The sequence below is a fragment of the Poromitra crassiceps genome (assembly GCF_964638095.1).
Source record: "Poromitra crassiceps genome assembly, chromosome: 2".
Lineage (NCBI taxonomy): Eukaryota > Metazoa > Chordata > Actinopteri > Beryciformes > Melamphaidae > Poromitra > Poromitra crassiceps.
This window is the reverse complement of record NC_139624.1, coordinates 74,403,697-74,431,429: the sequence shown is the minus strand read 5'-3', so window position 1 is coordinate 74,431,429 and position 27,733 is coordinate 74,403,697. Positions and strand designations below refer to the sequence as shown.

Sequence of the window (27,733 nt, the reverse complement as noted above, 5' to 3'; positions counted from 1 at the left end):
CAGGGAAACTTCCAGGACTGCTGTCACGTGGTTGTCATCGACTTGCTGTACTGTAGTTTCAAGTTCTAGCTCTCTGAAAGGGGTTCAGCAATATTTTCTCCTCCACAAAACGGTAAACGGTAAGTTTCTGATCTGATCCGAGTGGCTTAATGACCACCATAAATCAAAATGCATAACAATAGCCTTCCTAATGTTATGTAGCCTACCTAAAATGCTTTTTGTAACTATTTCGTAACTAATCAAGTGGACTGCACTCCTCAGGCCACAGCATAACGTCCTAATGCATGAGATTGATTTTTACAACATGACCAATCTACATTATGCGTCGGCTAGGAGTAGGTGGCGGTATTTCTCTTTGAATCATTTCCCCAACACTCATTTTAATTTACTATCATGATCTGCAACCCCAGCGACCAGTCCGTGAAGTCGTCTGTCATTAACCAACCACAATGAGTCAATGTCACTGACCATAGATTATTGACACACTTCAAAATACGAGAATCTATCTATCTATCTATCTATCTATCTATCTATCTATCTATCTATCTATCTATCTATCTATCTATCTATCTATCTATCTGGGATTAAAAGTACACATTTTTCAGATGTTGCACTACTCGTCTTTGTAAGCGCCCCCCCCCCCCCCCCCCCCCTCTCTCTCTCTCTCTCTCTCTCTCTCTCTGCCTCTGTGTGCAGATGGCAAATGAAGCCAAGCCTTGCCCCTGTGATCTTGGTGACCAGATAGAGTAGGGGGGCCTGGGCCAGGAGGTCCAGATTGAGCACACCCAGGCTTACGTAGTAAAGCCACCCACTCCATCCGACAAGGCTGTCATTGTCATACAAGACATCTTTGGGTGGCAGCTGCCCAATACTCGATACATGGCTGACATGCTGGCCGCCAATGGATACATGTGTGTAAATGCATTTCCTACCAATATGACACAATACCCTAGCGCTCATTGTCTGTTTTTGTAATTTGATTGTAGTAATCACCTGTTACCTGATTACAATCACCTGTTATTGTCCTACCAAGATGGTCATGTGATGATGTAACAGAATGTCATACAACAACCAGACTCAGTCGAGAGACCAGGCTTTGCTGTATGAACAGTGAAATTATCGAAAACCAGCTATTTTTGAATGTCACACTCAACAGATCCTGTATTGCTGTGGTTTTCAAAGTGGCGACGGGGAACCCCAGGGGTCTTTGAGGGGGTTCCAGGGGGTCCCCAGCAAAAAGGCAAATTAATTTTCACAAGAATCCTCCTCACGATGCACCTTTAGTTCTGTTTAAATTTTTAGTTTGTGTCGTGTAGTTATTTTCCCATAGTTCATTTATTAACATTTAAATGATAATGTATTAACTAAAACGAAGGGGAAATATGGGGGACCCTGGGACAAAATCTTATCAAATGGGGGTCCGGGGTCTAATTTGTCAGTTTAGGGGTTCTTCCTTGATGTGGAAAAAGTTTGAGAACCACTGCTATTGTATGTTCTGATGATAGTTTGTTGACTTGCCCTGCCATTGTTTTGCCATGATCAGTGCTGTCTGCCCAGATTTCTATGTTGGGAAGGAGCCGTGGAGCCCAACACAAGACTGGTCCAGATTTCAGGAGTGGCTCGAAGACAAAAAGCCCACCAACATAAACAAGTAACTAAAGCATATTTTCACAGTTTAGTCAGTCTATTGTAGTTGATTATCCGAACAGATAATTTCTTAGTTCTATTTTTTTAGTCCGGACCGATAATTTCCAAGCATTTTCCACTAAGTTACTGACCATATAGTAATAAAAATTACATGAGGAAGAATTGATAAGTAGCCATTCCTCTGTACTTATATTGCAAATTTTGCTTTTGCCTTTGTCCCGTTCTGTGATCTCTCCACCTCTCTGTGTCGTCCTCTCTTACCCCTCCAGAGAGGTGGATGTAGTGCTGAGGTTCCTGCAGGAGCAGTGTGGGGCCAAACACATTGGAGCAGTGGGCTTCTGCTGGGGAGGAGTTGCTGCACACTACCTGGCCCTGCAGTATCCACAGGTCAAAGCTGGAGTCTCAGTCTATGGTAATATTTCCTGATATAGATTACTGAAATGACACAAGTTTCAGTGCAACTTGGTAGTTCGCCTGATTTTCTTTTATCCCCCCATTAGTGCTGATTTTCATGTATTTATCCTGGTTGCTGCTCCACCCTCTGTTGATCTGGGGAGAGCCGAAACTGGCTCCATGCTTCCTCCGAGACATTGGTAGTAGCCAGCCACTTCTTTTCACCTGACAGGAGACGGTAGGACATAGCACGTGGGAGGATCACGCTATTCCGAGTTCCCCTCCCTCCAAACAGGCACCCCGAAAGACCAGAGGAGGCACCACTTCAGCGACCAGGATATTGCATGTTTTGGTGAGGGGTTCCTATTATATGAAGGAAACCCCCAGGGGGCACAGGGAGAACATGCAAACTCCACACAGAAAGGCCCTTTTTACGACCCCACCCGGGCAGTAGTTTGCCTTATTACAAGTATTCCACATTCCTTGTTTACAATATATTATCTCTGCAAATATAAGCAGTGCTTTTAATATTATTCACCCAACTACTACTACAAAAATTTTAGAGATGGTTTTGTCTTGTTGGCATTTGTGCAGACATACCAGCTTAGTTTCACAGCACATACAATGCATATAGAGGACAACAGGACCCCACACACAAGTCACCACGATCGACTTCACTCTAGGAATGTACTGCACACCCACCATTCAATCAGGATGTGTTCAGAGACAGCCCGACATACTGTACATTATGGCTGCTGCCAGATCATTTGATATATTATGATATATATTATAGGAACTGAGTTTCTGTGACGGCAGGGATCGTCCGAGAGAGGGAGGACAGGTATGAACTCAAGAGTCCAACGCTGTTCATCTTCGGGGAGAAAGATGAGGTCATCCCACTGGACCAGGTTAGTAGTATGCATGGTCATAGATCAACCAGTTGACTTTACAAAGGCACTGCTGCTTTTAAACAAGTTAGTTTAGTGATGGAAGAACCTGCTTGATGCTCCCTTCACTTATTGAGCAACTCCATAGATACAGTCGGCACAGGCGGAGTTTGACTTTTAGCTCTGGGGGGGGGGGCACTTCTGCAGGAGACACGCAAAAAAAATGGCTGTTTTACATTTGAAATTTTACCTGTTTGAAATTTGAGATTTAGAGGAATATCTCATTTTAAGGCTGGCATCATCATGGTCTCTCTAATTATTGTTTAAGTATAAGAATGGAAATATAAGAAATATTAGAATATGAGTAAAATTACAGAACATTAATACTCATTATTGTATGTTTAATGTATATTATATAGTGCTTCACTGTTGCTTTGCAACAGTGAAAAAGGCTTTTTTGCAAAGATGACAATGAGTATGAAAGACAATGAGTTTTGGCCTGTCAGATGTGACTGGGGAGGGCATTCCAGAGGGAGGGGGCGGCTGCAGCAAGGCCCTGTCAGAGGCCCCCCTGTCACAGCTTTAGCAAACAGATACCTGTGATTCTTGTCAAAGTGGATATAAATTGTATGATCATATTCAGCCAGACAGTGAGATGGAGATTTACAATGGTGATTTATTTATTTTTTTACGACTGGCCCCCCCATTAACTCCGCCCATGACAGTCGGTCACGTTAACGTGTGTGTGTGCGGGGTCGTGGGGGAAAATGGGAGGATTTCCCCCCACGGTGACCACCTGAATGTATCAGCCTGCACCTCTGTTAACATGCACGAAAACTAAAAGCTCAAGTTGGAGGCAAATGCAGTGTAAAAACACAGAAAATGGGACAAGATCAAGTATCAAAGCCTTTTTTAGATTTGACATCTGCCATGTAATTTCCCCACAACTTTTGGTTATATTATATCCGTTTGCCTTCAGGTGAGTGTCCTCGAAGCGAAACTGAAGGAGAAATGCACAGTGGACTACCAGGTGAAGATCTTCCCCGGTCAGACTCATGGGTTTGTCCACCGCAAGAGGGAGGACATCAACCCCACAGACAAACCCAGCATCCAGGAGGCCAGGACAGACATGCTCAACTGGCTCAACAAGTACATGTAGATCAGGAGAACCAGTATGCTGCAATAGCCACAAGTGCCTTTTACCATATACAGTACCTTTGCAGACCTCTGTTCAAATAACAATGTACAGGTGCTGTTCAGAGTGACCATTTGCTGGAGAGCTGGTGATTGATGCCAACATTCCCATACAACGGGGAAGGGAGCTGTTGGCAACACCGGTGTTGTAAATTTCAGAGGTTTTCTAAACCTGTAATTTTAATAGAGATTAAGTGTAGAGATAAATCATGGACCTAAAACATTTTAGCACTTTTGTCTAATTCAAATTGTATGGATCGAGTGTGCATGTTGTCTTGTTTCAGTTCATGTAAATGTGATTGATGTCTTTCAGTAACAATGTGGGTGTACGGATCTTACTACATTATTATCTACGTACGCATGCTTATATCAGAATTTGTGTGTACACTCTTCCTGAGAAGACGTAATGCACCCATCAAAAATAAAACAAAATGATCAAGGTTTACATCGGCAGTGACATGAAATCAGAACCACAGTGTGAGGACATTTTTAACAGACCAACGCTTTAATTACGACTTGGGCGCTACAACAGCTTGAACATTTTGTATCAAATGATAAATAGTACGCAGTGCGGTTTGTACTTAGTGCTCGGGGAAGTGCCTAAGACAGTTCCAGAACATGTTAAACATTCTTAAAGGTGTTCTAGAACACAGCCGAGCCTCCTCATGCTCACGGCGGGCTTCAGTCCTCGGTCTCTCCTGGGCTTCGGATGTCATCAATCTTCAGGATCATCTTGACAACCTGAGTGGCCAGAGAGATCTGCTGCTGCTTGCCAATCAGAGTCTCAATCACGTGTTGCTGCTTCATGTCTGTGGAGGTACAAATTAGAAACGGACAATTATTTTCCTCTATATGGACAGGTGCGTTATCAATTGACTGACCTAGTTCCATAAAACACAAGGCAACAGTAAACATGTCATCAGACGTTCTCATTCTAACCAAACACTAAACCAGTTGAACCTGTGGCTGTCACCTATTTGTTCCCTCGTGTCTGGTGTGCTCATTAGTGATATCAGAGACCTTTAATATAGACGAGGCACGCCCAAAAAGTAGTAATTGTACGATGCTGGTCTCCTAAATTGGCATGGTCACCTCTCCCTTTGAAGTGTTGTGGTAAGAGAGAGCCTGGTGACACGGGGTTAGTGCTGACCTAGCAAGCTAACTTGAGCTAGAGATCCTGAGTTCCCAAACTCCACACACACATAAACACGAAGCTGCCCCGTTAGCTCAATCTACCGTAGTAACTAAGATAGTCAATTAAAAAAAAAAAATTTCCAACCACAGATTTATCTACTACATCAACAAACTTCACATGTAGATTTAGCTAATCGCTCCCTGCTAACATCAGCTCCTGTTGCTAAATCTCACGAGTGGGTTACTGAGACAGAGACAGGTCTTGAACAAAGTTAATTTTCTCCTGATCCGTCTGAAAAATGCCATTTTATTGTTGGAATGTTCAGAAGCTATGTGGCTTGCGTAAAATGGGCCCAATATTTACTTTGATGACTATCTGTCATAATCTGACATCACGTTCACTTCTCCCATTGACTGCTAGTCTCCTAAGTGGGCGTGGCAGTGATTGAAAGTTAGCTATACAGGAAGTGACTGGAAGTTGGGGTGTCTTTATCTATATTAAAAGGTCTCTGGTGATCAGCCAGTGTGTAGTGTTTGATTTGGAATAAAGACCCGATTACTCTTGTGCCTTGATCACACATGATTGGAGATCAACGTATTCCAAGACACAAATCAGCTTGCCTAATTGCCCTGCGAAGCTGGTCCCTTACCATGGGTGTTGAGGTGCAGGCAGTCGATGCCGAGGAAGGGACAGTTGTCTGCGACCTGTTTGGCTCGGACCTCGGTCATGGTCTGGATGGGGTTCAGCCCGCTGTTCTCAGCCAGCGCCATTGGGATGACCTCCAGAGCATCAGCGAATGCCCTCATAGCATACTGCTCCAATGACGGGCACTAGAAAGGAGAGGGCACAGGACAGAGGTTAGAGGATCCAAGCAGCAATAGCAGCATTGTGTTGCATGTGTAAAACTGAGTTCACCAATGAAGTACAGATATGTCAGGCTCTGATTTATGTGTATGTTTGAGAAGGCCATACTGGCATTCTGATGATGCAGTCATCAGAGAGACTGTCATGCGAATGCGATTTGTAAACTCATGGAGAATGAAAAAGATGACAGATACCAGGGCAGACACAAAACCACTCAGAAACCATTCACTGACCTAAGAGCCCTAAAGGCCTAAACATGGTCGTCCGTCCGCCTCGAATTGGAGCCGTCTCGCGGCGCCAGCGAGCCCTACATGCTAGGACGCCACTACGCCCTCCCCCCTCCTGTGGAAGCTCCGTGTGAAAATGGCGGAGATTGTGTGCCAGGCAGTCTGAATGAAATTGAATGTAACGTTCCCAATTCTATGTATTAAATTCTAAAAAACGACCCTCAACATTTGGGAAGGCTAAGCCACACAACTAGTTCGTTACAATTTAACGTCATGCTTTGAAAGGCGACTTTACGACGATGAGCCAAGGCAACGGCCAGTCACAACTCTCCTGCAGCTGACGGCACGCACGTATCGTCGCCGTGAAGTCACATTTTCGAGCAGCCCCCGTCAGCCGACGGCGCCCCCTCCCCGTAGGACGGCGCTCCACCCGCCGTCATACGGGGAGGGCGGGGCGAGGCTCTGACGGACGACCATGTTTAGGCCTTAAAGGTGACTAGTTTGCATTCTGAAATATTCTGTTTCCGTTTAATCTCTGGGTTTTTACCTTATCTGCAGCCTGGTTGACAGCCAGGGCGCAAGCGATCTCTGAAGCTCCTCCTCCGTACACAACACGGTTGTCTCTGACCAGGTTGCGGATCACACACAGAGCATCATGGAGTGCACGCTTGGCCTCCTCAATGATCTGATGGGACCCCACACACACACACACACACACACACAGGTAGAACATTGTTATAAAGTGTGGAATCTGGTGTGTTCGGTATATAAAAGTCTTGATGAAATGAGAATTTGGCCTTATTTAGAGCACCAGATTGAATCCTGAAAAAGTTGTTCCTCATCTCCTAAATGAAGACTTTGGTCAAAATCAAAATTGTGCTAACCATTTTGTTGCCACCACGGATGAAGATGGTCACAGCCCTGGTGTTCTTGCAATCCTCGATGACCAGCATGTGGTCCTTGGTAGTGCCAAAGGAGATCTCCTTCACCACACCAGCTATGCCAAGCTTCTCTGGGGTCAGCTCACTGAACCGCGGCACGATGCGCCCTCCTGTGGCTATGGCGATCAACTGCAGAGGAAAACATGATGGGACAGAAAAGATGAACACATGACTAATCGGCCATCTGCAAAAAAGACATCCTGAGTGTTGAAAACTGGCATATTTAGTTCAGGATTGACTTTACATCATGGGATCACGTGGCATTGAGCATGTTACGCACACATTTCCCTGCAATCCTTTTTTAAATCACATTTACAGTGTCTGGCAGCATTAAAACAAATTAATAAATGGAGTGTTTTGGACCAATTTTCTCTCACCTCGATCTCAGGCCCTCCGACCCAGCGCACGGCAGGCAGCTCGTTCTGTAGCAGCAGGTGGTTGGCTTCATCATCAAAGCCCCACTGGCAGATGGCCAAGTTAGCACCAGTATCTTTGACCTACAAGAAAAACATGCATTATTATACATTTAGCTACTTTAGCCAATCATGCCAATTGTGTGTCATGAGTTCAGTTTTGGTTAGTCATTTTTCTAATGTTAATGTGATTCCATAAGGGAAATTCAGTCATTTCAGTTTTGATAGACCTGGAAGTTCGATGGTATTCGACCAATCATGACACATGTAACCAAAAGCAATGCAGGTGATTGGAGAAATTAGCAGATGTGCCTGCCTTATTTCCGTTTTGACCAATTTTCTCCTCTGTGAAGTACAAACGGGTAGGCGGAAGCATTTGCAAAATGCGGGAGCCAACGCGTCTGTTTCAAGAGACTACTTGCCGCCTGAAGCATGTCTAATAGCTGATGGATGCTGACATTACCTGCTTGATCATCTCCAGGAACTTCTCCTTTTCGTATCTCTGCAGGGCTTTGTATTCCTCCACACAGGTCACGTCCAACTTATGCTTGGTCTTGGGCTTAGGGGGCTCGAACGGGCAGGTAAGGATAGCAATTTTTGTGTCTTTCAGAACCTGAGAAGGGATGAAGAAGAGCCGGTGATAGCACTCTTAGTTTACATGTGTTGTTTCGCTAAATTCCTGGATGCCCATGGGATCCCATAGGCCAGGGATACTCAACTTGCTGTGCCCGGGGGCCACTTTCGTGAAATGATAGAAGGCCAGGGGCCAGTTAATAAACAATCAATATACATTTTTCTGTAACGGATTGTAGGTTTTTGGGGTGTCAGCCGGAGTTTAGTCTGACAATGTTGTGCACACCGGATAGTTAGTTAGGTTAAGTACATACCGTACATAAGTGCCTGGGTAGCGAGGAGACGGCGGTATTTGACAATTTAGCAGCTAAATCATAGATTATTGAAAGATATTCCATATTCCAGACTGAAATGCTATAAGTATTGGGCAGCAGTATTGGCCAGAATGACATGAACATTTGGACACTTATTCAAGTCAAGTTTATTTGTATAGCACATTTCATACACAGAGGCAATTCAAAGTGCTTCACATAAAATTCAGCAGGTATCTTGCATGTTGCGTTTTTTTTTTTGCAATTCCATCGCGGGCCACACAGGCCGCATGTGGCCCGCAGGCCGCCAGTTGAGTATCACTGCCATAGGCACTCAACAATTGGAGCCAAGATGGCCTGATATTGCTGTTTGACATACTTCAAACTATACCCAATACATAAAAAGGTCTGTCTGAAGACATTTATTTGTTTCGGACTCTGAAAAAGTAGAAAAACAGTCAAAATTCCCCAAAACGACTATCTCTGAACTCTCTGAATCTCTTTAACCCAATCACACACATTTAGGCTATTCTATGTGAAATAGAGTTAAATTCATTTCGCTTGTAGATGTACCTTGGGCATCTGAGGGTGGCTGAACTCCTTGTCAACGATGACTCCCTTGATGAGCTGTGTGTCCTCCAGCTTGCCTCCCACCTTGCCCTCCATCTTGATCAGCTCAAAGTCCACGTCCTTCCTGTCCATGTCGGCCACAGTGAGGATGGCGTTCACGGCAATCTCAGCCATCTGTCTGTGGCATCGGTTGATCCTGAAAGGCCACACGAGGATTCTATTAACATATCGTACCAGTTTTTGACTGCAACTCACCAGAAATGGACGAAGCTGAAAAGGTAAACTCCTTACATAACAATTGTAACATTTAGGCCTGAAGGCAGCTGCCTAAACAGTGGCCTGATGTGAGCCCAGTGACAGATTTATGGCAGTATGATGACAGATTACTATAATATATCTGTCCCTTGATTAATGTAATAAAATCTGGAAAGGGACTCGGGGAAAAAACAAAACACGTTTGTTTTCTATTTGTCCATTGAAGTAGTAACTCAGGTAATTTGGAACTAGGCAAGGTTGGAGGGCTAAGTGGCCCAATTGGCCACCTAGCCTGTAAGAATGGGGGAAGTACCTGCCAACATAGCAAAGGACAACAATTTAAATAGTTGTTATTCTCTGTAATATTGTGATCAACACTGCTGTTTCTAGGGAGCTTACACTTTGGATCCCAGGGTTGTCATGGCGGTCTGGATGAGGGGTTCTCTGTTGTTGGGATCGAAGGGGAAGGTCTCGCCAATCTTGTCCAGCTGCGTGATGGCGATGCGTGCGGCCTGGTCGTAACCGTCAGAGATGCGGATGGGGTGGATTCCACGGTCCAGCAGCTGCTCCGCCTGCTCCAGAAGAGCTCCAGCCAGCACTGATGGGGAAAAAACAAACGGAGATGACCATGGGTAACAATAGATGGTGGTTGGCACTTCCATTACCACGTGGAGGCAGACAGCAGGCAATGTCTAGAGATCAAGCCTGCAATGACTCACTGATGTCAAATGACAGAAATGTCAACTTATGTAAGTTTGTTGATTTTGCATGTCAAAAGTGGGTAATAAACTACTCTAACGTAGTGGATGTAACTAGAATTCAGTGAGGACATATCACAAATTTGACATGGACTTGTCACAGAATGAGAGGTGAAACAATGCTACTATATCTCCTGTGAATGTCGTCAGCCTTGAGATGCCAATTTCAGCTCACGGCTACAGTGAAGATTTCAGCAAAAACGGTGTAAATTAGGGATGCAGAGAACGATATGGATTTTTTTCAACCGATACAATAAACGATAAATATCTGCTTCTCCTGGGCCGATACGATATTCAGATAATATTATAATAAAGAAATATAATGATTTAAAAAAATAAGTTATTGGCCTGTATTTTATGCACACCTGGGGTAAAACAAAAGGAGAAGACAAAAGGTAGAAACTGACATCACTACTGTGAACAGTGAACACAAAACAAGGAACACTTCTGATATACCGTAATTTCCGCACTATAAGCCACGACTTTTTCCCCATTTTTCGGCCCTGCGGCTTATATAACGGTGCGGCTTATCTATGGATTTTTCCAGCTAACGGCCACTAGGGGACCTCCTAAATCTATGGATTTTACAGGTTACACAGCTTCATCTGCACATCATTTCGCGGAAATCAACCGGCATCACGTGATCGCACGGCGAACATGGCGCTCAGCTAGACAGCTGCTACACCAGACCAAACAATATGTTTTAGCGATCTGATCTAAAATGAATAAGGTGACCAGAACCAACTGAATAACTTTAAAGAGTGGGGCGAATGTCTGCTGGAAGAAGCACAAGACTGAAAACCAGTAAGCAGAAAGAAAAAGACGAAGCAATCACCGCCATGAATGAGGAAATGACTCACCTGCTGGAGGCTGGAGATACACCGGCTTGGGCTAAACGTTTACTCCGTGAAACACTATCGATTAAGTCCGACATCGCTCAGAGGTTTGAGCAGCTTGAAAACAAGTTTGAAAACGTGCAGAAGTCCATCCACTCACTCACTAAAGAAAATAAGGCAACCGTGAACAGTTTCTAATGCGGAAAAGCGCATCAGCGCACTGGAGGACAAAAACAACACAGTGAGTCCGAAAATGGATAAAATGCAAAAACAAATCGAAACCCTGCACACGCAGGTTGATGACTTAATCAGCAGGAGTAAAAGAAATAACATTCGCCTGATCAATGTAAAAGAGGGAGCTGAGATTGGTGACATGGACGCTTTCCTTGGCAAAATCCTGTGTTACATCCTGGACCTGAAGGAAGGCGAGAAACCACCAGAGGTGGACAGGGCACACCGGGCGCCTCGGCCACGTCCAGACCCCGGCCTCCCACCAAGGGCCATCTTCATCCGCCTACTCCGCTGGCCCGACCGTCAACTCATCCTCCAGGCTGCGGGGAAGAAGCCCCTCACCTGGCTGGGAGGGTACGCGCTTTTTCGTCCGGCAGGACCTCTCCGCGTTGGTGCAACAGAAACGCGCAACATACAACAGCATCATCGAAAAGGTTAAAGTCAATGGATATCGTTTTGGCGTACTGTACCCAGCGAGACTCGTCATAACCATTGATGGACAGCGATTGATTTATGATTCAGCAGCGGAGGCGGAACGAGCTCAAAGTGAAACTGCCGAATATCTTTTGAGTTGGACTGGTCAATAGTACTGTGAGTAACTAAAAGAAAAAAAGAAAAAACGGAATTCTCTCTTCTTTAGCACTCTTTCTAACTATAAATCCACTTCTGTTTTAATTTCCTCTCTTGCCCTCTTTTCACCACACCGCGGACACTGTGTGCACTGTAAAAAAAAACACAGGTGGTGTTGTGTTATGTTGTTTTGTTGAAATGTTAATAAATGGGAGCTTCCTCAAACAGCCATCTCTTTCCCGACAATCCCCTCTGTGCACGAACCCTTACATATGGTAATTAAACATTAAAACACCTGCGGTTTATAGTCCGGTGCGGCTTATATATGTAACAAACAGGCAATTTTGCTGCTGCGGCTTATACTCAGGTGCGCCTTATAGTGCGGAAATTACGGTAATATGATTGTTTTAGTAAAGTGTATCACTCAATTATAGTCAATACAAAAAATAACAGCTTTTATAGAACCGAAAGCCTATGACTGCTTAGTCTACAGATAAAACACAATGACAAAAGGCATAGTAATTTAGACGGTTATTGTCATGTTACTGATCTGTTCAAACTTTGCATTGGGGCCAGTTCTATGAAGTGAATGGTGTAGGCATGGAAAGTTCCACTATAAACCATCTGTGTTGTTTCACTTTTTACTGAAAAATGCTGCCACCAGATTAAAGAAAAGCGTGGCGGCTCCTGCGGCAGCGGCCATGGGCACGCTCCCAGGCCGAGTTAGAGGCATCGTCTTGGGGGCACACTGCCTCTCACTAACGTTAACATTACTCTCATCACAACTGCATAGTTTAAATGAGTATGCAGCCTAGGGATAACTCAAAACTAGGGATGTCAACGGTTAACCGTTAATCGATTAACCGTCGCTAACGTCGTTGTTCGGTTATTGCTGTCGGTCTATCAGTTAATATTTAAAAAAAAAAAAAAAAAAAAAAAAAAAAAAAATTTGGTCTATTTACTCAATGAGCTCATGCCCAAACAAGGCGTGTCTATTTAGATGCTGAAATGTTAATGCTTTTTGTGTTAGAAATTCTAACACAAAAAGAATTTGTGTTGAAATGTTGATGCTTTTTGTTAATGCTTGTTAATGCTTTTTGTGTTAGAAATTCTAACACAAAAAGCATTAACATTTCAGCATCTAAATAGACACGCCTTGTTTGGGCATGAGTTCATTGAGTAAATAGACACACACAAAAAAAAAAAAAAAAAAAAAAAACATTTTTTTTTTTTAATATTACAAAATTATGAATTAACCGATAGGTTAATCGATTATTAGCGTCGGTTAATCGAAAGTGAAATTAACCGAAAATTGACATCCCTACTCAAAACATTTTTATTTGTCTATTTACGTCAGACAAAGCCAGAAATAAACAAAACAAAGTCAGAAATACACAGCGCATCTGCCCCTGTCTCTTTTCCGGAGTTACAAGACTTATTCACAAGATCGTTTTTAATGCTTTTCCACTGGTTAAATTTTGTAAAACCAACAGACAGATGTGAAGGGTGACCAATGGCATTGATTTATGACAAAAAATGAAATGTGAAAAAATTGACATACGAGGTTGTATGCCATATTGTTGCCAGTAGCCTATTTAAAATTCCTAGTTGAAATGTTGAATCTCCATCGTTTCAGGGGGCAGCCCATATAATCCCGACAACACTTCTATTTCAGAATATGAAAATATCTACAGTATATAGACTACAAGGGGAATTCCAAAGGTCTGCGTTTCCCCCGTCTACACTCCCACTCTACCACAGATTTTGGTGATGAAGACGGGCCAGATAGCCGGAGCCCAAAGCCTACCTTTTCATCAAACGGCTTGATGCTCAGAACAATAGAGGTAGTGCAGACAGACAATAGGTGAAAAATGCAGTGCTGACCAAGGCCGGATTAACCATAGGGCAACCTGGGCAGGTGCCCAGGGGCCCTCCAAAAAAAATAATAAAAAAAAATTGTCGGGCTCATGTTGGGCTCCACAGAACTATGACACAAATCTAAGACCAATCAGGACAAAATAAAATTTGTTTCCAAGAAGATTAAGTCTGATGATTTAGTGTCATTGGATGCCTGTGCGGCAAGTGGTGACCAGGTGCTGCAGCACCCTCTGCTGTTTTGTATTGGAAATGTAATGTCAATTAAAAAATATATATATATATGATTAAAATGTGTTTTATACTGCGATATTTAGGGTTTAGTTGAAGACTATGAGCAAAGCAAAGAGGGTGATATTATTTTTTAGGTTTGGTTTATAATAATAAGATAATAAAATATAAGACTAAATAATTTCAGTGTTTCTGCCTCTGTTGCTGTCTGTTGTAGTGTAAAACGACCTAAAGGGAGAGCAGGTGGTGACATGAAAGTGAGTGCACTGGCGATTATACGTTGGTGCACCGGATGCACGTGCAACCCTGGTGGCCAGATTATTTTTTTATTTTATTTCTACATAATAAACTATTCTGAACAGAAGCCATGAATCCCATATCAGCAACCTGTCTGTTCTGTTTTATTGTAGCCTAAGCCTACACACTTGTGTTGCTTACTGTAGGCTATTTACATAGCCTGGGAGTTGGGACAGTAGACCCTTCTCACGGGGTCTTTTTTGTCGAAAAGGCAGGGTTAACACAGGTGCAAGCAAAACACTAATGAGGGCTTCAAACTTCCATGATTGGAATTTGGAAACCCTCATTAGTGTTTTGCTTGCACCTGTGTTTATTAGACAATTATTTTTTCATCATTGTAAAGCCACAGCACAGTGAAGAGGATATTAATGTGAAGATTAGCCTCTTCATTTTGCTCTCAGAGTGCATCAGATTCATGCATTTTACTTTAAAATGTAAAAAAAATTATTTGTCCAGGGGGGGCACTGCCCCCCCTAGAAACCCCCCAGTCAGACTAATATCTTTATCCTGCTGGTGCTACCCCTGTTTGCAAAGCCTAGAATCGCCTATGAGTGAGTGAGAAACTGAATCTCAGAAACTGAATAATGACATAGTAACAGTATAATCCTAATGTTAATTTAAAATGAGATATTCCTCTAAATATGGCTAAAAAACATCCAAACGTCCAAAAAAAGTACATTTTTCACAGTCCCTTCCTTGCAGCACCCCCTACTTAAAAACAGTTCCAGTGTCCCTGGTGGTGACTGGTCAGCCATTCATTTTTCCATAGACATTATGTAAAATGCTTATAAAAAATGGGACGATGGGTAGGGGGCCCCCTGGGAGCTTCAGTGCCCAGGGGCCCCTGGGGGTGTTAATCTGGCTCTGGTGCTGACCCATAAAAAAGCAGCCAGACTCTCTCCTCCACTGATACAGCATGAAACATAGTAAGGGAGACTACAGCTGACAGAACACTTCTCCCACAATCTCTCTCCTTCTTACCAACAACTCCAGTGGTTCCATCACCAATCTCATCATCCTGGGACTTGGAGAGCTCTACCATAAGCTTGGCGATCTGGTGGTCCACATCCATCATGCTGAGAATAGTGGCTCCATCGTTGGTGACAGTCACTTCTCCATCCCTGTCAACCATCATCTTGTCAAGGCCTGAATACAGAAACGAGAGAAGTGTGATTGAAAAGAAGTGCAATATTGGCTACTGGGTGACAAAACGATGCCAAACTTGTTTTCAGAAGCACGTTAATCTTTTAATATAGTAAAATATCATTCACAAAAACACAGCATCCATCCTGCTATTTGAACGGATTGATCTCTGTAGGGGTGTGGCGCCTTCAATGATTTGGTTGGATGGGTTGGATAAAAACAGGGCCTGAATGCGCTGTGTTTTGTACTCACCGTTAGGTCCAAGTGATGTTCTGAGTGTTGAAGCAACCGCCTTGGCTGCCATAATATGAGACTGCAAAACACAAACAAAATGTCAGCCACCATATTTGGTAAGGTCTCACTCTGTCTTGGCCTTTACAAATTAAAGCTGTACATAACATTTGTTTTACGTTATTTGCATTGTCACTTGTCACATGTCATGGTGCATGCTAACTAACGCTACAGCTCTGAACCCATCAAGAGGAAGCACATGGGGCTTATGTTAGCACCTTAGTATGGTTAGCACGCAGTGACTAATGTTACCCTGCTGCTAAGCGCAAGGCCGAAAACAAGCTAGCTATTTGTTGGCACACCAAAACCATAAAAATGCATCACACTAGCAGAAATCATGCTTAAAAGCCTACGCAGAAATAGCCTACGCAGGACAAGCTAGCAACATGCTACAGTTGTGTCAAGGTAGTAGCTACCCCATTGTACCTTCAATGCGTCAAGGCCCGTTAGCCGTGTTTTCTTGTCCTGGTCTTTTATGATGATAAAAGGCCTCCCATACTCATCGAAGGCTAGAGTCCCCAAAGAAGACATGTTGACTGAATGAATACGACACTTGGTAAGTGTCTTGCGGGTAAAATTGTGACTTTGAGCGATAGAAAACTGGAGTGTGGCTCTGCTACAAGCCGCACGGGTCTGCCGGCGACTTCTGGAAGGCTCTCTCTGGGCGGGGAGGGCGAGACCAAGTGCTGTTACTGGATGCTGATTTAAATAGAATCACAAAACACGGGTTTCTCCAGTAAGATGTAACACATTTCATTTGAATGTTTTTCAACTGTTCCAAATAATAACGTTTTTCTTCCACACATAAATTAGAACTGTATTAAAAGGTGTCTTTTCCTTAATGTGGTTTCTTCCAATCTCGCGCAATCGCACCATGCACACCGGATCTCGCGCGACTGTCGGCGTTGATGGCCAGAATGTGCGGGGTTGAATCAGGCTGCAATTTTGAAAAAGGTACAAATGATTACTTGCAAAGACAGTTAATACGTATGTTGGTCTATGTTTTGATATGCGTGATTAATTACACTCAACTTTAAACTGGATGAATTTCCTGATTGTATAGCTCAGGCAGACAGCTGACTTGAACTAGAGTGGCTCTGACTTGAGCTAACCAGTGTTTGTTGACAGCCCCGGGGGTCAGCTGTTTGCAAACCAATCCACGCGTCTGACTTAACTAGTGGCGCATTCCTTTATCGCAAAATAGGCAGCGGTAGTTATCGATTATTTATTTATAAATGCATGCACCTACACTGTCTGTACTAAGTAGTTCCGTGTGGTAACTGGTAAGCGAGCACTCACGGGCTCCGTAAATCATAGATGTAACGGGAAGATAAATAACATGCTCGTTGCTCGCATCCACGTGCTGTCCATTGACTGTAAAGTCTCAAATGACGCAATGTCCGGGTAGTTTATGGGGCTGTTCAAAGCGGTTCCTCTTCACAATGTTGCAAAGAACATTCTGTGGCAGCCTGTCTGTTACCTTTCAAGCCTCACAGGATCAAGGTAAGACTCCCAGGAAAACACAGCTTGACAACTAATAGCATGTTGTTGTCCTTGTGTCGTTGTGATTGTTGACCTTGCTTTGGCAATACGTAGGCTATTTTTGTATTTCATGTCAATCAAGCACCATTAATTGAATTGAATGGAATATAGCAACATATATACCGGTATATATATATATATATATTGTTTTGTTTTGTTTTGTTGTTGTTGTTGTCTCCCAGCAATTGTATCGACTTGCTCCAGTATCTTGTGTAGTGTAATTTCTTTGCACATTAGCTCATGTCAGTATCGCTCGACCTCTTATACCGTGGCACAATACGAGGAACTACACAGAATTCTGATCATCATTTGCCTGTGTGAATATGCCAGGTTTTGAATGACCATACAAGCTCACTTCAAAGTCCACACCACAGCAGTTTGCCTTTCCGCAGCATATGAGACAAAAGTTGCCTGCTAAGGGTGTGTGTGATGATGTCTCGCAAATGTGTGAATGTTTTGTTGTGTCCGATTCTCCAGAATGCCCTGCGAAGTGAAGCCTCGGTTCCTGGTTGTGTACGGCTCTCAGAAGGGACAAGCCCAGTCCATAGCAGAGGGGATCGCAGAAGAGGCAGGGGAGCACGGACTGGTCGCTGACCTCAGCTGCTTGAACCAGGATGACCAGGTAGAGATAGGCAGCCAGCATACATTGTACTGTGCATTCAAGTCAAAACATTAACACGTTTACTCACTGGGAATAAAGATGTCTAAGCCCCTCTTGTGCTGCTTTGCTGCTGACACAAAATAACAGCATGTTAATAGCATCTTAGAGGCCATTTACACCTGGCGCTAACATGCATTTTCTGTGATCAGATTGCAATCAGATTGTGTTTTATCACTTGAAATGCCAGGTGTAAACACCCCCAAAACGCATTGAAGAAGAATTGCAATCTGATCGGCCAAACCACCTCCGGAGGTGGTCAGGGATGCATTGTGTACACATTGAACACTAGTGTAAATGCAATGTGTCCTCTCAATCTGGATACAGCAACTTTAATGCGGATTGAGAGGACAACCATTTCTGCCATCAGATTGCAATCTGATGATAGAAAACGCATGTTAACGCCAGGTGTAAATGGAATCAGGTTAATGTGGTCAAGCACAATCTGATTGCAATCTAATGGCAGAAAACGCATGTTAACGCCAGGTGTAAATGGCCTCTTAGTGAAGTCGATGCCCTCTGATAGATATTTATGTAGGCACATCCTGATATCACCGTGTTGGTGTCGTTCCTGGATCAACATTTTTCCCTAGTATGGGCCGGGAAAACCCCGCCCCAAACTCATTTGATTGGTTGCCGCAATTGCTTCTTCCTTAAAACGTGCAGAAAGGGAAAGAATGTGGTTAAGATTAGGGTTAGGGTGTGAAAAAAGTGCAGCTCAGGGTGTGCTCGGTCCTAGGGTTAGGGTTAGGATTGCCTTCCAATCTGAGGACTGAGGATCGACTCTCGGTCTAACCATACACATTTTTATAAAACAGGGTTAGACATTAGGTTTAGGCAAGTACAACAATGTGGTTAGGCTTAGGGTTTGGGTCTGGTCGTGGTTAGATGAAGAAAATCCTAACCCTAATCTTAAACACATCATTTTTACTTGTTGCAAGTTTTCAGGAAGAAGCAATTGCGGCGACCAATCAAATTAGTTTGGGGCGAGGTTTTCCAGGCCCGTACTAGGAACAAATGTTGGTCCAGGAACGACACCAACATGGCGATATCAGGACGTGCATTTATGTAGTGTATTTTCATATGGACTTTGGAAACACCACTCATTAATCATATAACTGGTTCCAGTACAATTTGGAGAAGGAGAACGCCCCAGTGGTCTTTGTCGTGTCCACTACTGGAGATGGGGAACCACCAGACAACGCCCTCCCATTTGTAAAGGGAATCAAGAAGAAGACCCTCCCCGCCGATCACTATAAACACATTTGCTATGCACTTTTAGGTAAATTATAGCATAAGCGTCTAGGATAGCTCTTTTTGCTAATGCAAGTGTAATACATTGCTTACTGTGCAGTTCATATCAAGCTATTTTTAGTTACAAAGCACATTTGTTGAAATCTTTATAATGCGAAGTGTTTACTTTCTGAACAGTTGCTGAAAGGTCAAACATCTGTTTTCTCAACATGCTCTAGCTCTGGGAGATACAAACTATGCAAATTTCTGCAACTGTGGGAAAACGGTTGACCGCCGCCTGCAGGAACTTGGGGCCAAACAGTTCTATGCGACAGGACATGCAGATGATGGTGTAGGGTAAGTTCTGGAGCGGCGGAAAGTCTTGTCTGCTAATTCAGCAGAACAGGGGCTTTCACTGTTTGATCTGTTTAACCTACCTACCAGGGTAAGAAATTTAAAAAAAATAAACTAGGGCTATTTTTGCCCCTGTGAAATGTATTTCGGGGGCAATTTCGATAATTTTCAGGGCAATTTTATCAAATGTTGGGAGATACCTTAGTTGCAACTATGTAGCATGACAGACCAATCAATGACTCTTATCCAAGCATATTTTATTTCTAAAAGTTCATAAACAATCACCCATTTCCTATCTCAACAACACTGTTGATTGTCTGGCATGTTATTAATGTACTTGGCAAAAACATGAGTGAACTAGCTGGCCAGCTACCTTGTGCTGCCTGTCAGAGGTAAATAACGCTAGTAGGAGGAGGGGGCGGGGGTTGTACGCATGCCTAGCTGGCCATTTTTGAGTCGCGCTTTGCAAATAAAGAATAATGTTAAAATACAGAACGTGTTTAACTCTTTATTTTATGGGGGCATTTAAAAGCCCCCATCACCCCAATTCCAAGGGCAATTCTAGATGTTTTTAGGGGCATTTTGCCGAGAGCCCCCGCTAATTTCCTACCCTGCTACCTACTACAAAGCTATGTTTCTGTCGTTGAGATGTCACACATGATTTCTTTTGTCAGACTCTCTTTATGATATCTTGTGGACTTTGCTCTGTGTCTCTAGACTGGAGGTGGTTGTGGACCCCTGGCTTGAAGGATTGTGGGAAGCGATCAAAGGAGCCATATCAAAGATGGCCTCTGATAGGGAAGGTCACCTAAAAGGGGACCTGAGGGGTTTAGCAAGAGAAACTCCTGATTTATCTGCACCGGATGTGCAGCTAAAACTCCTGAGTCTCACCACCAACCAGAACTGTGCGTCAGCCAAGGTATTGGGACAAACTGACTCCAAACCTGCCCCTTTGCCTTCAGCCCCCGCTGCGCACACTGCCATTTCTGAGGCCAGACCTCATGCAGCGAGTGGTGGGTTTGCCACCGAGTCAGGTGGCACTGCCAGCCTTTATGCCTCAGCAACAGACACACAGCTCGGGGGTGTCGCAGTTTCCTCCGCTGTGTCGGAAGCTTCACTGACTCGCTCCCTCCCACCACTGTCTGAGTCTTCTCTCAACATTCCTGCAGTGCCCCCTCCCTACCTGGATGTCTCACTGCAGGAGGACACCATGGAAGAGGTGATGAGTGTTGACGATGAAGGCAATATATCCAAGTCCCATAATTCTGTCCAACCATCTCTCTATCTCTTCTTCTGCCACTCAGTATAAGTCTATGTTATTCCCTTGTTCATTTATTCCTATTTATTAGACATCTGTCCTTTCTCTGTCAGATTGATGCACCATTGAAGAAAGAGACTCTCCTTGAGGTAGCCATATCCAGGGCAGTGCAGCTGACCAGAGGAGAGTCAGTCAAGACTGCCCTTCTGCTGGAGCTGGACATCTCTGTAAGCTTGACAGTATAATATTATTTCCTAACATTTATTTTATGTTTATTTTTTGTGAACAAATCTTTTTTTCACATCACAATACAAACATAAAAAAACAAGTAGATATATAATATAATATAATATAAAATAAACTGAAGACAAAACAACTCAAGACATTGCAATAGCAAATAACATTCAATTGCAGAAATCCAAAAGAAGCCAAATGCAAAGTAACAAGTAATACACTACAAAGAAAAAGGCTTCTCTAGATAGATAGCATCCAGAGACATAAGGACCCAGTGTCTAGTGGTGAGAGAGTGAGGAGGAGGTTTCTCTAGATAGATAGCATCCAGAGACATAAGGACCCAGTGTCTAGTGGTGAGAGAGTGAGGAGGCTTCTCTAGATAGATAGCATCCAGAGACATAAGGACCCAGTGTCTAGTGGTGAGAGAGTGAGGAGGCTTCTCTAGATAGATAACATCCAGAGATGTAAGGACCCAGTGTCTAGTGGTGAGAGAGTGAGGAGGCTTCTCTAGATAGATAACATCCAGAGATGTAAGGACCCAGTGTCTAGTGGTGAGAGAGTGAGGAGGCTTCCAGCGTAACACAACCATCCTTTTAGCAGCTTGTACAATGCCCCTTATTCACCTTATGTAGCCCCACCCACTTGACCCAGTTGTGTTATGACTTCCTGTTCAAAACGCAGTCTGTTTTACCTGCTCACTAGTACTTTACTGTCACAGGAAGTATAAACACAATAGGAAGTAACTGGCTGACCCCTGTGTTGGAACATAAGGTGAATAGTCTTGGAGATATTGAGCTCTGATAGGTCATTGAACAACAAGGCGGGTACAGTCACTGGATCCTGTACTGATATTAAGTCAGACAGTTTAGTAGCCACCTTGGTCCAGACTCCAGAACTGCACAACTGGTGGACAGTCACAGATCATGTGAATGAAAGTGCCAGCGCCTTTTATAGTACAAAGACTACAAGAAAGGATCATTTATCCATTTCATGGCATGCTGTGAAGCATACGCGGGGTGAGATAAGTTCTATGTACATAATTAAAATGGATTTGCTGGTGGTCCGGGTTACGGGAAGCCTCATTGATGTTTGCCCATACATGCCCCCAATCAAAATCAGGGTCCAAGCCTACAGGTAGGTAGTCACACCTTCACAGTCTGTCCAATGGCCACTACAGATTAGGGATGTCACAATACTACAATTTCTACTTCGATACAGATACCCAGGAAAATATCGATACTCGATACCATTTTCGTTCCCACGCGGGGGGATGTGACAACACATCAAGATGCATAAAAAGTAAACAAAGACAGATGGATGGACAGACACACGCTTCTCCATAATCTAGGCCTGATAAAACTAATTAAAAACTTTGCACTTACACAGCAGATTACCGCTGCTCTAGTCATCAGCCTATCGGAACACTTTGAGCTTGTTGAAGCAACAGATAGACACCAATGACAGTGAGTAGTATGTTTGATTTTTCATTAAGAGAAGGTACTGCTGATATTGATACTGTTGCAAATTAGTATTGTGTCCGTTTCAAATTTTTAGTATTGATACTTGTCGATACTATCGATACCTGTTGCAAATGAGTATTGTATCCATTTCACATTTTTAGTATAGATTTTTATCGATACTATCGATACTTTTGACAACCCTACTACACATACAGAAAACTTTATTTATCCCCGAGGGGCAATTCAGTTCCTACAGTCCACCACCACTATAGGAAGCCTCCAGAAAAAAAAGAGATATGGTTTTGATACCAGGCCCTTATATATTCCTAACATTTCTCTAAATAATGATAGAGTACTACAGCTGCAGTATTAATCTGCAGTGGCCCTGCAGTGTGACTTGAGACTTGCCTAAAACAATTAACGTGAGCTATGTCTTATTATATCTTGTGACTTCCTGCTGCCAAATGGATGACAGTCTGAGATGAAAACCACTAATATGAAACGTCAGCTTTGAACTGATCATTTTAGACGTTCCTTTTTCACTCTCAGGCCCATCCGACGATGACTTATCAGCCGGGCGACTCGTTCGACGTGCTCTGCCCAAACAGGCCCACTGAGGTGGGGGAGATGCTCCACAGATTGGGCCTGCAGGACCAGAGGAACCATCGTGTCCAGGTGTCTCTACAAAAGGACACGAAGAAGAAAGGTAAAGTGCAGCTATTGAATTATTCAAGCGTGTTGTAGCATTGGGTTGGAATGTCTGAATGCCTGTTGTTAGCATTTTCTGAATTTCTCAGGTATATAACACTCATTTATGATCATTTTGAAATGTTCCTCGCCTCCTTGGTTGCAGCTGCCCAGGTGCCAACCTATATCCTTCAGAACATGACTCTGCAGTACCTGCTCACATGGTGTGTAGAGATCAGAGCTGTTCCTAAGAAGGTACGTGGTGACTTTGGTCTATGGCACAATAAAAACTGCTGACTTTGTAAATTGCATACAAGCCACTTTTTCATGTGACATCCTATTCATGGTTTTGGTGTTTAGGGATAATTGAGAGAGAAGAAATCTTTTGAGTAAAATATGTTTTCACATTTCCCATTTTCTTGTTGTCGAATCCTGGAAATAAGTGTGTGCAATGATTTGTTGACATGCTTGTTACTATTTAATGGAGAAAGAAGGATCTGGAGCACACAAGCAGTTTCTTCCTCAGAGTCAAACCGAGACATGTTTTAAATACTCCACCTGCATGGTTATTACATCATCACCACCCAGCCAATGAAAAGTTGCCACGCTACATCAGTGCAGTGACAAGTGCAAAGCGCCAGTAAGAATAGAAGATAAAACATATACTGTAGCTAATGGCCATAATCTGGAGCTGTGCCTCGCTAATCAACAGCTGGGGATGTACAATATGCTGCAAGAATTCTATCTGGCTCCCAGTCCGTTTCTACTGCCGTTAAACTGACTTCTCTACTTGTTGCTTGGACCACTTTGCAACACCTTGGCAAACTTGTTTTTCACTTGTTTGCCACTTTTCAACTGCGATCGCCATTTACTATAGTCACTATAATAATAACCGGGACTTATCAGTTTTTAAATCAAAATTTAAATTCCCTGTGAGAAATTATAGCTCAGACTTTGCAACACCTTGGCAAACTTGTTTTTCACTTGTTTGCCACTTTTCAACTGCGATCGCCATTTACTATAGTCACTATAATAATAACCGGGACTTATCAGTTTTTAAATCAAAATTTAAATTCCCTGTGAGAAATTATAGCTCAGACTTTTTTTTATCATTTTAAAATGATTCATTATTTGTTCAAAACTATCTTATTTCTATTTTCTATTCACGTTGAACTCATTATTTGTTCAGAACATTATGTCCTCATCCTCAGTTTCATTTAGCAAGTTAATTATTTATTCAAATCATTATAGCCTAATCATCATGAAGAGCATTAATTTCCTGCTGACACAAGCTGCATCGACAGTTTACTATACTTAGAAAACAGCAGACTGCATGACAGTAGGAAGACAATAAGGCAACAAATAGATAGCTCTTTCATAAATGCTGCGTTTTAATTGCACCTTGTGAAGTCCTTGGAAGTGTGCTATATAAATTGAATATTATTATTATTATTATTATTAACTGGTTTAACTCTACAACATGCAGGAACTCATCTTCAGGCTCAGAACAGTTATACATTCAATGCATTGGCCAATTTTCTATGTTAATTTTAACAAACTACATAACTAACTAACTAACATTGTAATTTTTCCCACATTGTAATTTTTCCCACTGGCTTAAGCGGGTGTCACTTCTCTAAGCCCAAGGTGGGGCAAAGTCCCTGTGTCTATTATCATTGGCCACCAAACCTGCTTATATCCACTCCCTTTTTAGGGACAAGTGAAGCATTTACTGATTACTGACTTGATATTATTTACTCAGTGTGATACATTATTAGATGCAGGTCACCAATATATCACCTGACAGGGAACATTAGTACTTATTTCTCCCCTGATGTTGTAGCATAATCATATTTCCATGTTCCATGTTGAATTCATTACTTGTTGTAACAACTACAATCAGTTCCCTGTGGCATGTATTAGACTGGTGAATGCTTGGAATACACCATTTGACTCTTCTCTTTTGCTCACCAGCTATGCCAGAAATATGCATGAAAATATAATGTGAAGGCAGTTACGTTTTTTGTGTGCAACACCTGTCTATCCAAAAAATTATCCAGATTGTACTGAAACAATTACAATGCATACAATTTTGGATCCACGTGTTCCTGTGGAAAGTCAGAAACACACATCCCAATAATAGGCCTGAAATCCAAATGTTGGATTGTTATTACTGACTGTAGTAGACATCCTGAAAATCTGACATTTTCAGACACCTTTCTTTGACACTAATGAGGGCTAAATGATCAGTGCATATATTGTGGAGGTGGTGGCTGTTCAGAATGGATTGGAAGATGGGGGGGGGGCGTCATAATTCTGCCAGTACAAGAGTACCAGCTACAAGAAATGTGCCGTTAATCCACCCATAGCTGCGCTCAACAATAATGAATCACTGAAACTATACAGGAGCACATTGGCATGCAAAAATATTTTGTAACTGTGATTGCTGTATCGCACAGTGCTTAATGGTTAAAGCCATTAAGTCGTTGCCATTTAACGATCTCTCTTTAATGATCATTATAACGCTTTCATTTACATCACCCGCACTCCTAAAAATAATATACATTAATTCATATAATACCAGATGGCTCGCCCTCCCTTCCTTCCTGCCGAGACAAAGAATTGATTTTGTTTTGATCTGACACGTAAATGGATTGCATTGCAACGATTTAAATAAATTGAATTAGCTTAATGCACATTTTGTCTCCTGGCCCTCAGCCAGTGTCTGTGGAGTAAAAAACAAACAAACGTTCAAATTTGATTTGTAAACATTTCAACCTAAAACGATTAACAATAAAGGACACACATTTATGGGACAAGACACATGGCTTTTCTTTTTTGCAGTGAGCTGGGGTGAACCTGTAAGAACCTTATTGATGATGTATCATGTGTGCCAGGGGGCATAGATGTCTGTGCTGTATAGACCAAATCACCGTGACGTCACCATGTAAACAAATTTACTTCCGGGTACCACTTGGGGAAGGCGGCAGGTTTAAATGTGCGTGTTGTCAAATAAATGCTGTCAAACCCTCTCGCTGTTTTCGGCCGACTACTTTCAATTTAAATGGTTAAACGGTTGGTAAACATGCTTGTCCGACGTATCTAGCCTTTCTTCTGTGTTTGTTTGATGTAGTGTTAGCTAGCTAATAACGTTTGTTTGTCTGTCAAACTCGCTGTTTTTTTGCAGACCTGTTAACGTTACAGACAGAGCTACTAACCTCGCGTCACCAGGCTCTTCTCGGCGAGAAAGAGCTACTGACGCCACGTTAATTTAATTTAGCTTCAAGTCTACTCTGGTCTGGTCCAACAGGTAAATTAGCTAGTCTGGTCTCCACTAACGTTAGTGAAAGTGTTGTTATGAATGATATTAAACAACAACACAACACGGACGAACCATTTTTGTCTTCTTTGTCTGTTTTTGTCTTCAACACGTCAGTTTGTGCCGTCCACCGCCATTATAATGTGTGGACCTCAGGGGTACCCGGAAGTAAATGTAAACATCCCGCTGATTAGGTCTATTGTGTGACCATATGATATGTGTTTATCAACACTTCTTATTTGTGTTGTAAGGATGCAACGAGGAACGCAAAAATCACGAAATTAAATGGGAACCTCAATTGTGAAGCCCCCCCCCCCCCCCCCCCCCCCCCGCAAAAAAAAGAAAATCACATCCCTGGCTGTTGGCTGAGGTTCAAATCGGATGCAAGTGACTGCACTGCACAATCACATCATATGTGTTTCTCTGGGTTAGGCGTTCCTCAGAGCCCTGGTGGAGTGTACCGGGGACGGCGCGCAGCGGAGGAGACTGCAGGAGCTGTGCAGCAAGCAGGGCGCTGCCGACTACAACCTGTATGTGAGAGATCCCAGCCTCAGCGTGTTGGACCTGCTCACAGCGTTCCCGGCCTGCTCACCTCCTCTCAGCCTCCTCATAGGTCAGAATGCCCGCTTCTTTTCTCATCTATCCTGCCTCAGCCGGAAGGTCCCACAACTCTTTGGTTCACAGGAAACAGCCAACCCAATCGGCAGAATAAAACCAGGGGTAGCCACGACGGGCTCTTGAAAAGTATTAAGAGTTGATATATCAATTTAAAGAAAATTCAAACCCTTAAAAGGTATTAAGAAAAGTCTTAATCACCATTTGAAAGGTATTAAATGTTGGAGCTGTTGTGTTGATTGTGTTAAAAGAGCATCGCGTCTCGTATCGATCGCAGACCCCTGAATTGAATTGAATTGAATTGAATTGATATCGTATTGTGGCAGACTATGTGATGTCAGCAAATATCATATCATTGTCCAAAGAATCTATATAATATCGTATCGTGATGAAACTTGTGATTTACACTCCTAGTGGCGTTGAGGTCTTAAAATATATCGAAAAGGTCTTAAAAGGTATTGAATCTAACTGCATATACCCTGAAAACTTTGGCATTGTACGTGTCTGAAAACCAGGCTATGTACAATATCAACGACAATATCAACGTAAATTTGAAACCAAACATCTGTCAAATACATTTCTGAAACGTGGTATTTTACATCTACAATCTCAAAGTACATTTGAAACCAAATGCCGGGTAATGTGAAAACCTTGCTGCCTTTCCAATGTTAAACACAAATAAAACAACGTTTGTTTAGGCAAGTACAACAACTTTGGTTATATTTAGGCAT

General features: G+C 42.9%; 3 protein-coding genes across 3 annotated transcripts in view; 2 read left to right on the top strand and 1 right to left on the bottom strand.

Moving 5' to 3' along the window:
• Positions 1-51: 51 nt before the first annotated feature.
• On the top strand, positions 52-4,490 carry cmbl (carboxymethylenebutenolidase homolog (Pseudomonas)). The gene is made up of 6 exons (XM_083632055.1): positions 52-119; positions 697-911; positions 1,544-1,651; positions 1,917-2,059; positions 2,857-2,948; positions 3,907-4,490. Exons 2-6 carry the CDS (start codon positions 880-882, stop codon positions 4,084-4,086), a joined length of 555 nt encoding a protein of 184 aa, XP_083488181.1. The 5' UTR covers positions 52-119; positions 697-879; the 3' UTR covers positions 4,087-4,490.
• A 113-nt stretch (positions 4,491-4,603) lies between these two features.
• cct5 (chaperonin containing TCP1, subunit 5 (epsilon)) lies at positions 4,604-16,287 on the bottom strand. The gene is made up of 11 exons (XM_083632054.1): positions 16,069-16,287; positions 15,604-15,664; positions 15,190-15,354; positions 9,810-10,008; positions 9,159-9,351; positions 8,165-8,314; positions 7,666-7,785; positions 7,232-7,417; positions 6,895-7,032; positions 5,906-6,086; positions 4,604-4,930 (listed from the first exon to the last, which is right to left on the bottom strand). Exons 1-11 carry the CDS (start codon positions 16,171-16,173, stop codon positions 4,803-4,805), a joined length of 1,626 nt encoding a protein of 541 aa, XP_083488180.1. The 5' UTR covers positions 16,174-16,287; the 3' UTR covers positions 4,604-4,802.
• Positions 16,288-16,553: 266 nt separating this feature from the next.
• Positions 16,554-27,733, top strand: part of mtrr (5-methyltetrahydrofolate-homocysteine methyltransferase reductase) — a 33,882-nt gene continuing 22,702 nt past the window's right edge. Inside the window, exons 1-9 of the mRNA XM_083651730.1 lie at positions 16,554-16,596; positions 17,662-17,806; positions 18,971-19,124; positions 19,315-19,432; positions 20,147-20,648; positions 20,801-20,914; positions 22,931-23,087; positions 23,235-23,323; positions 26,820-27,000. Coding sequence (XP_083507856.1) covers positions 17,663-17,806; positions 18,971-19,124; positions 19,315-19,432; positions 20,147-20,648; positions 20,801-20,914; positions 22,931-23,087; positions 23,235-23,323; positions 26,820-27,000 — 1,459 coding nt within the window. The 5' untranslated portion in view covers positions 16,554-16,596; position 17,662. The remainder of the gene's footprint in view (positions 16,597-17,661; positions 17,807-18,970; positions 19,125-19,314; positions 19,433-20,146; positions 20,649-20,800; positions 20,915-22,930; positions 23,088-23,234; positions 23,324-26,819; positions 27,001-27,733) is intronic.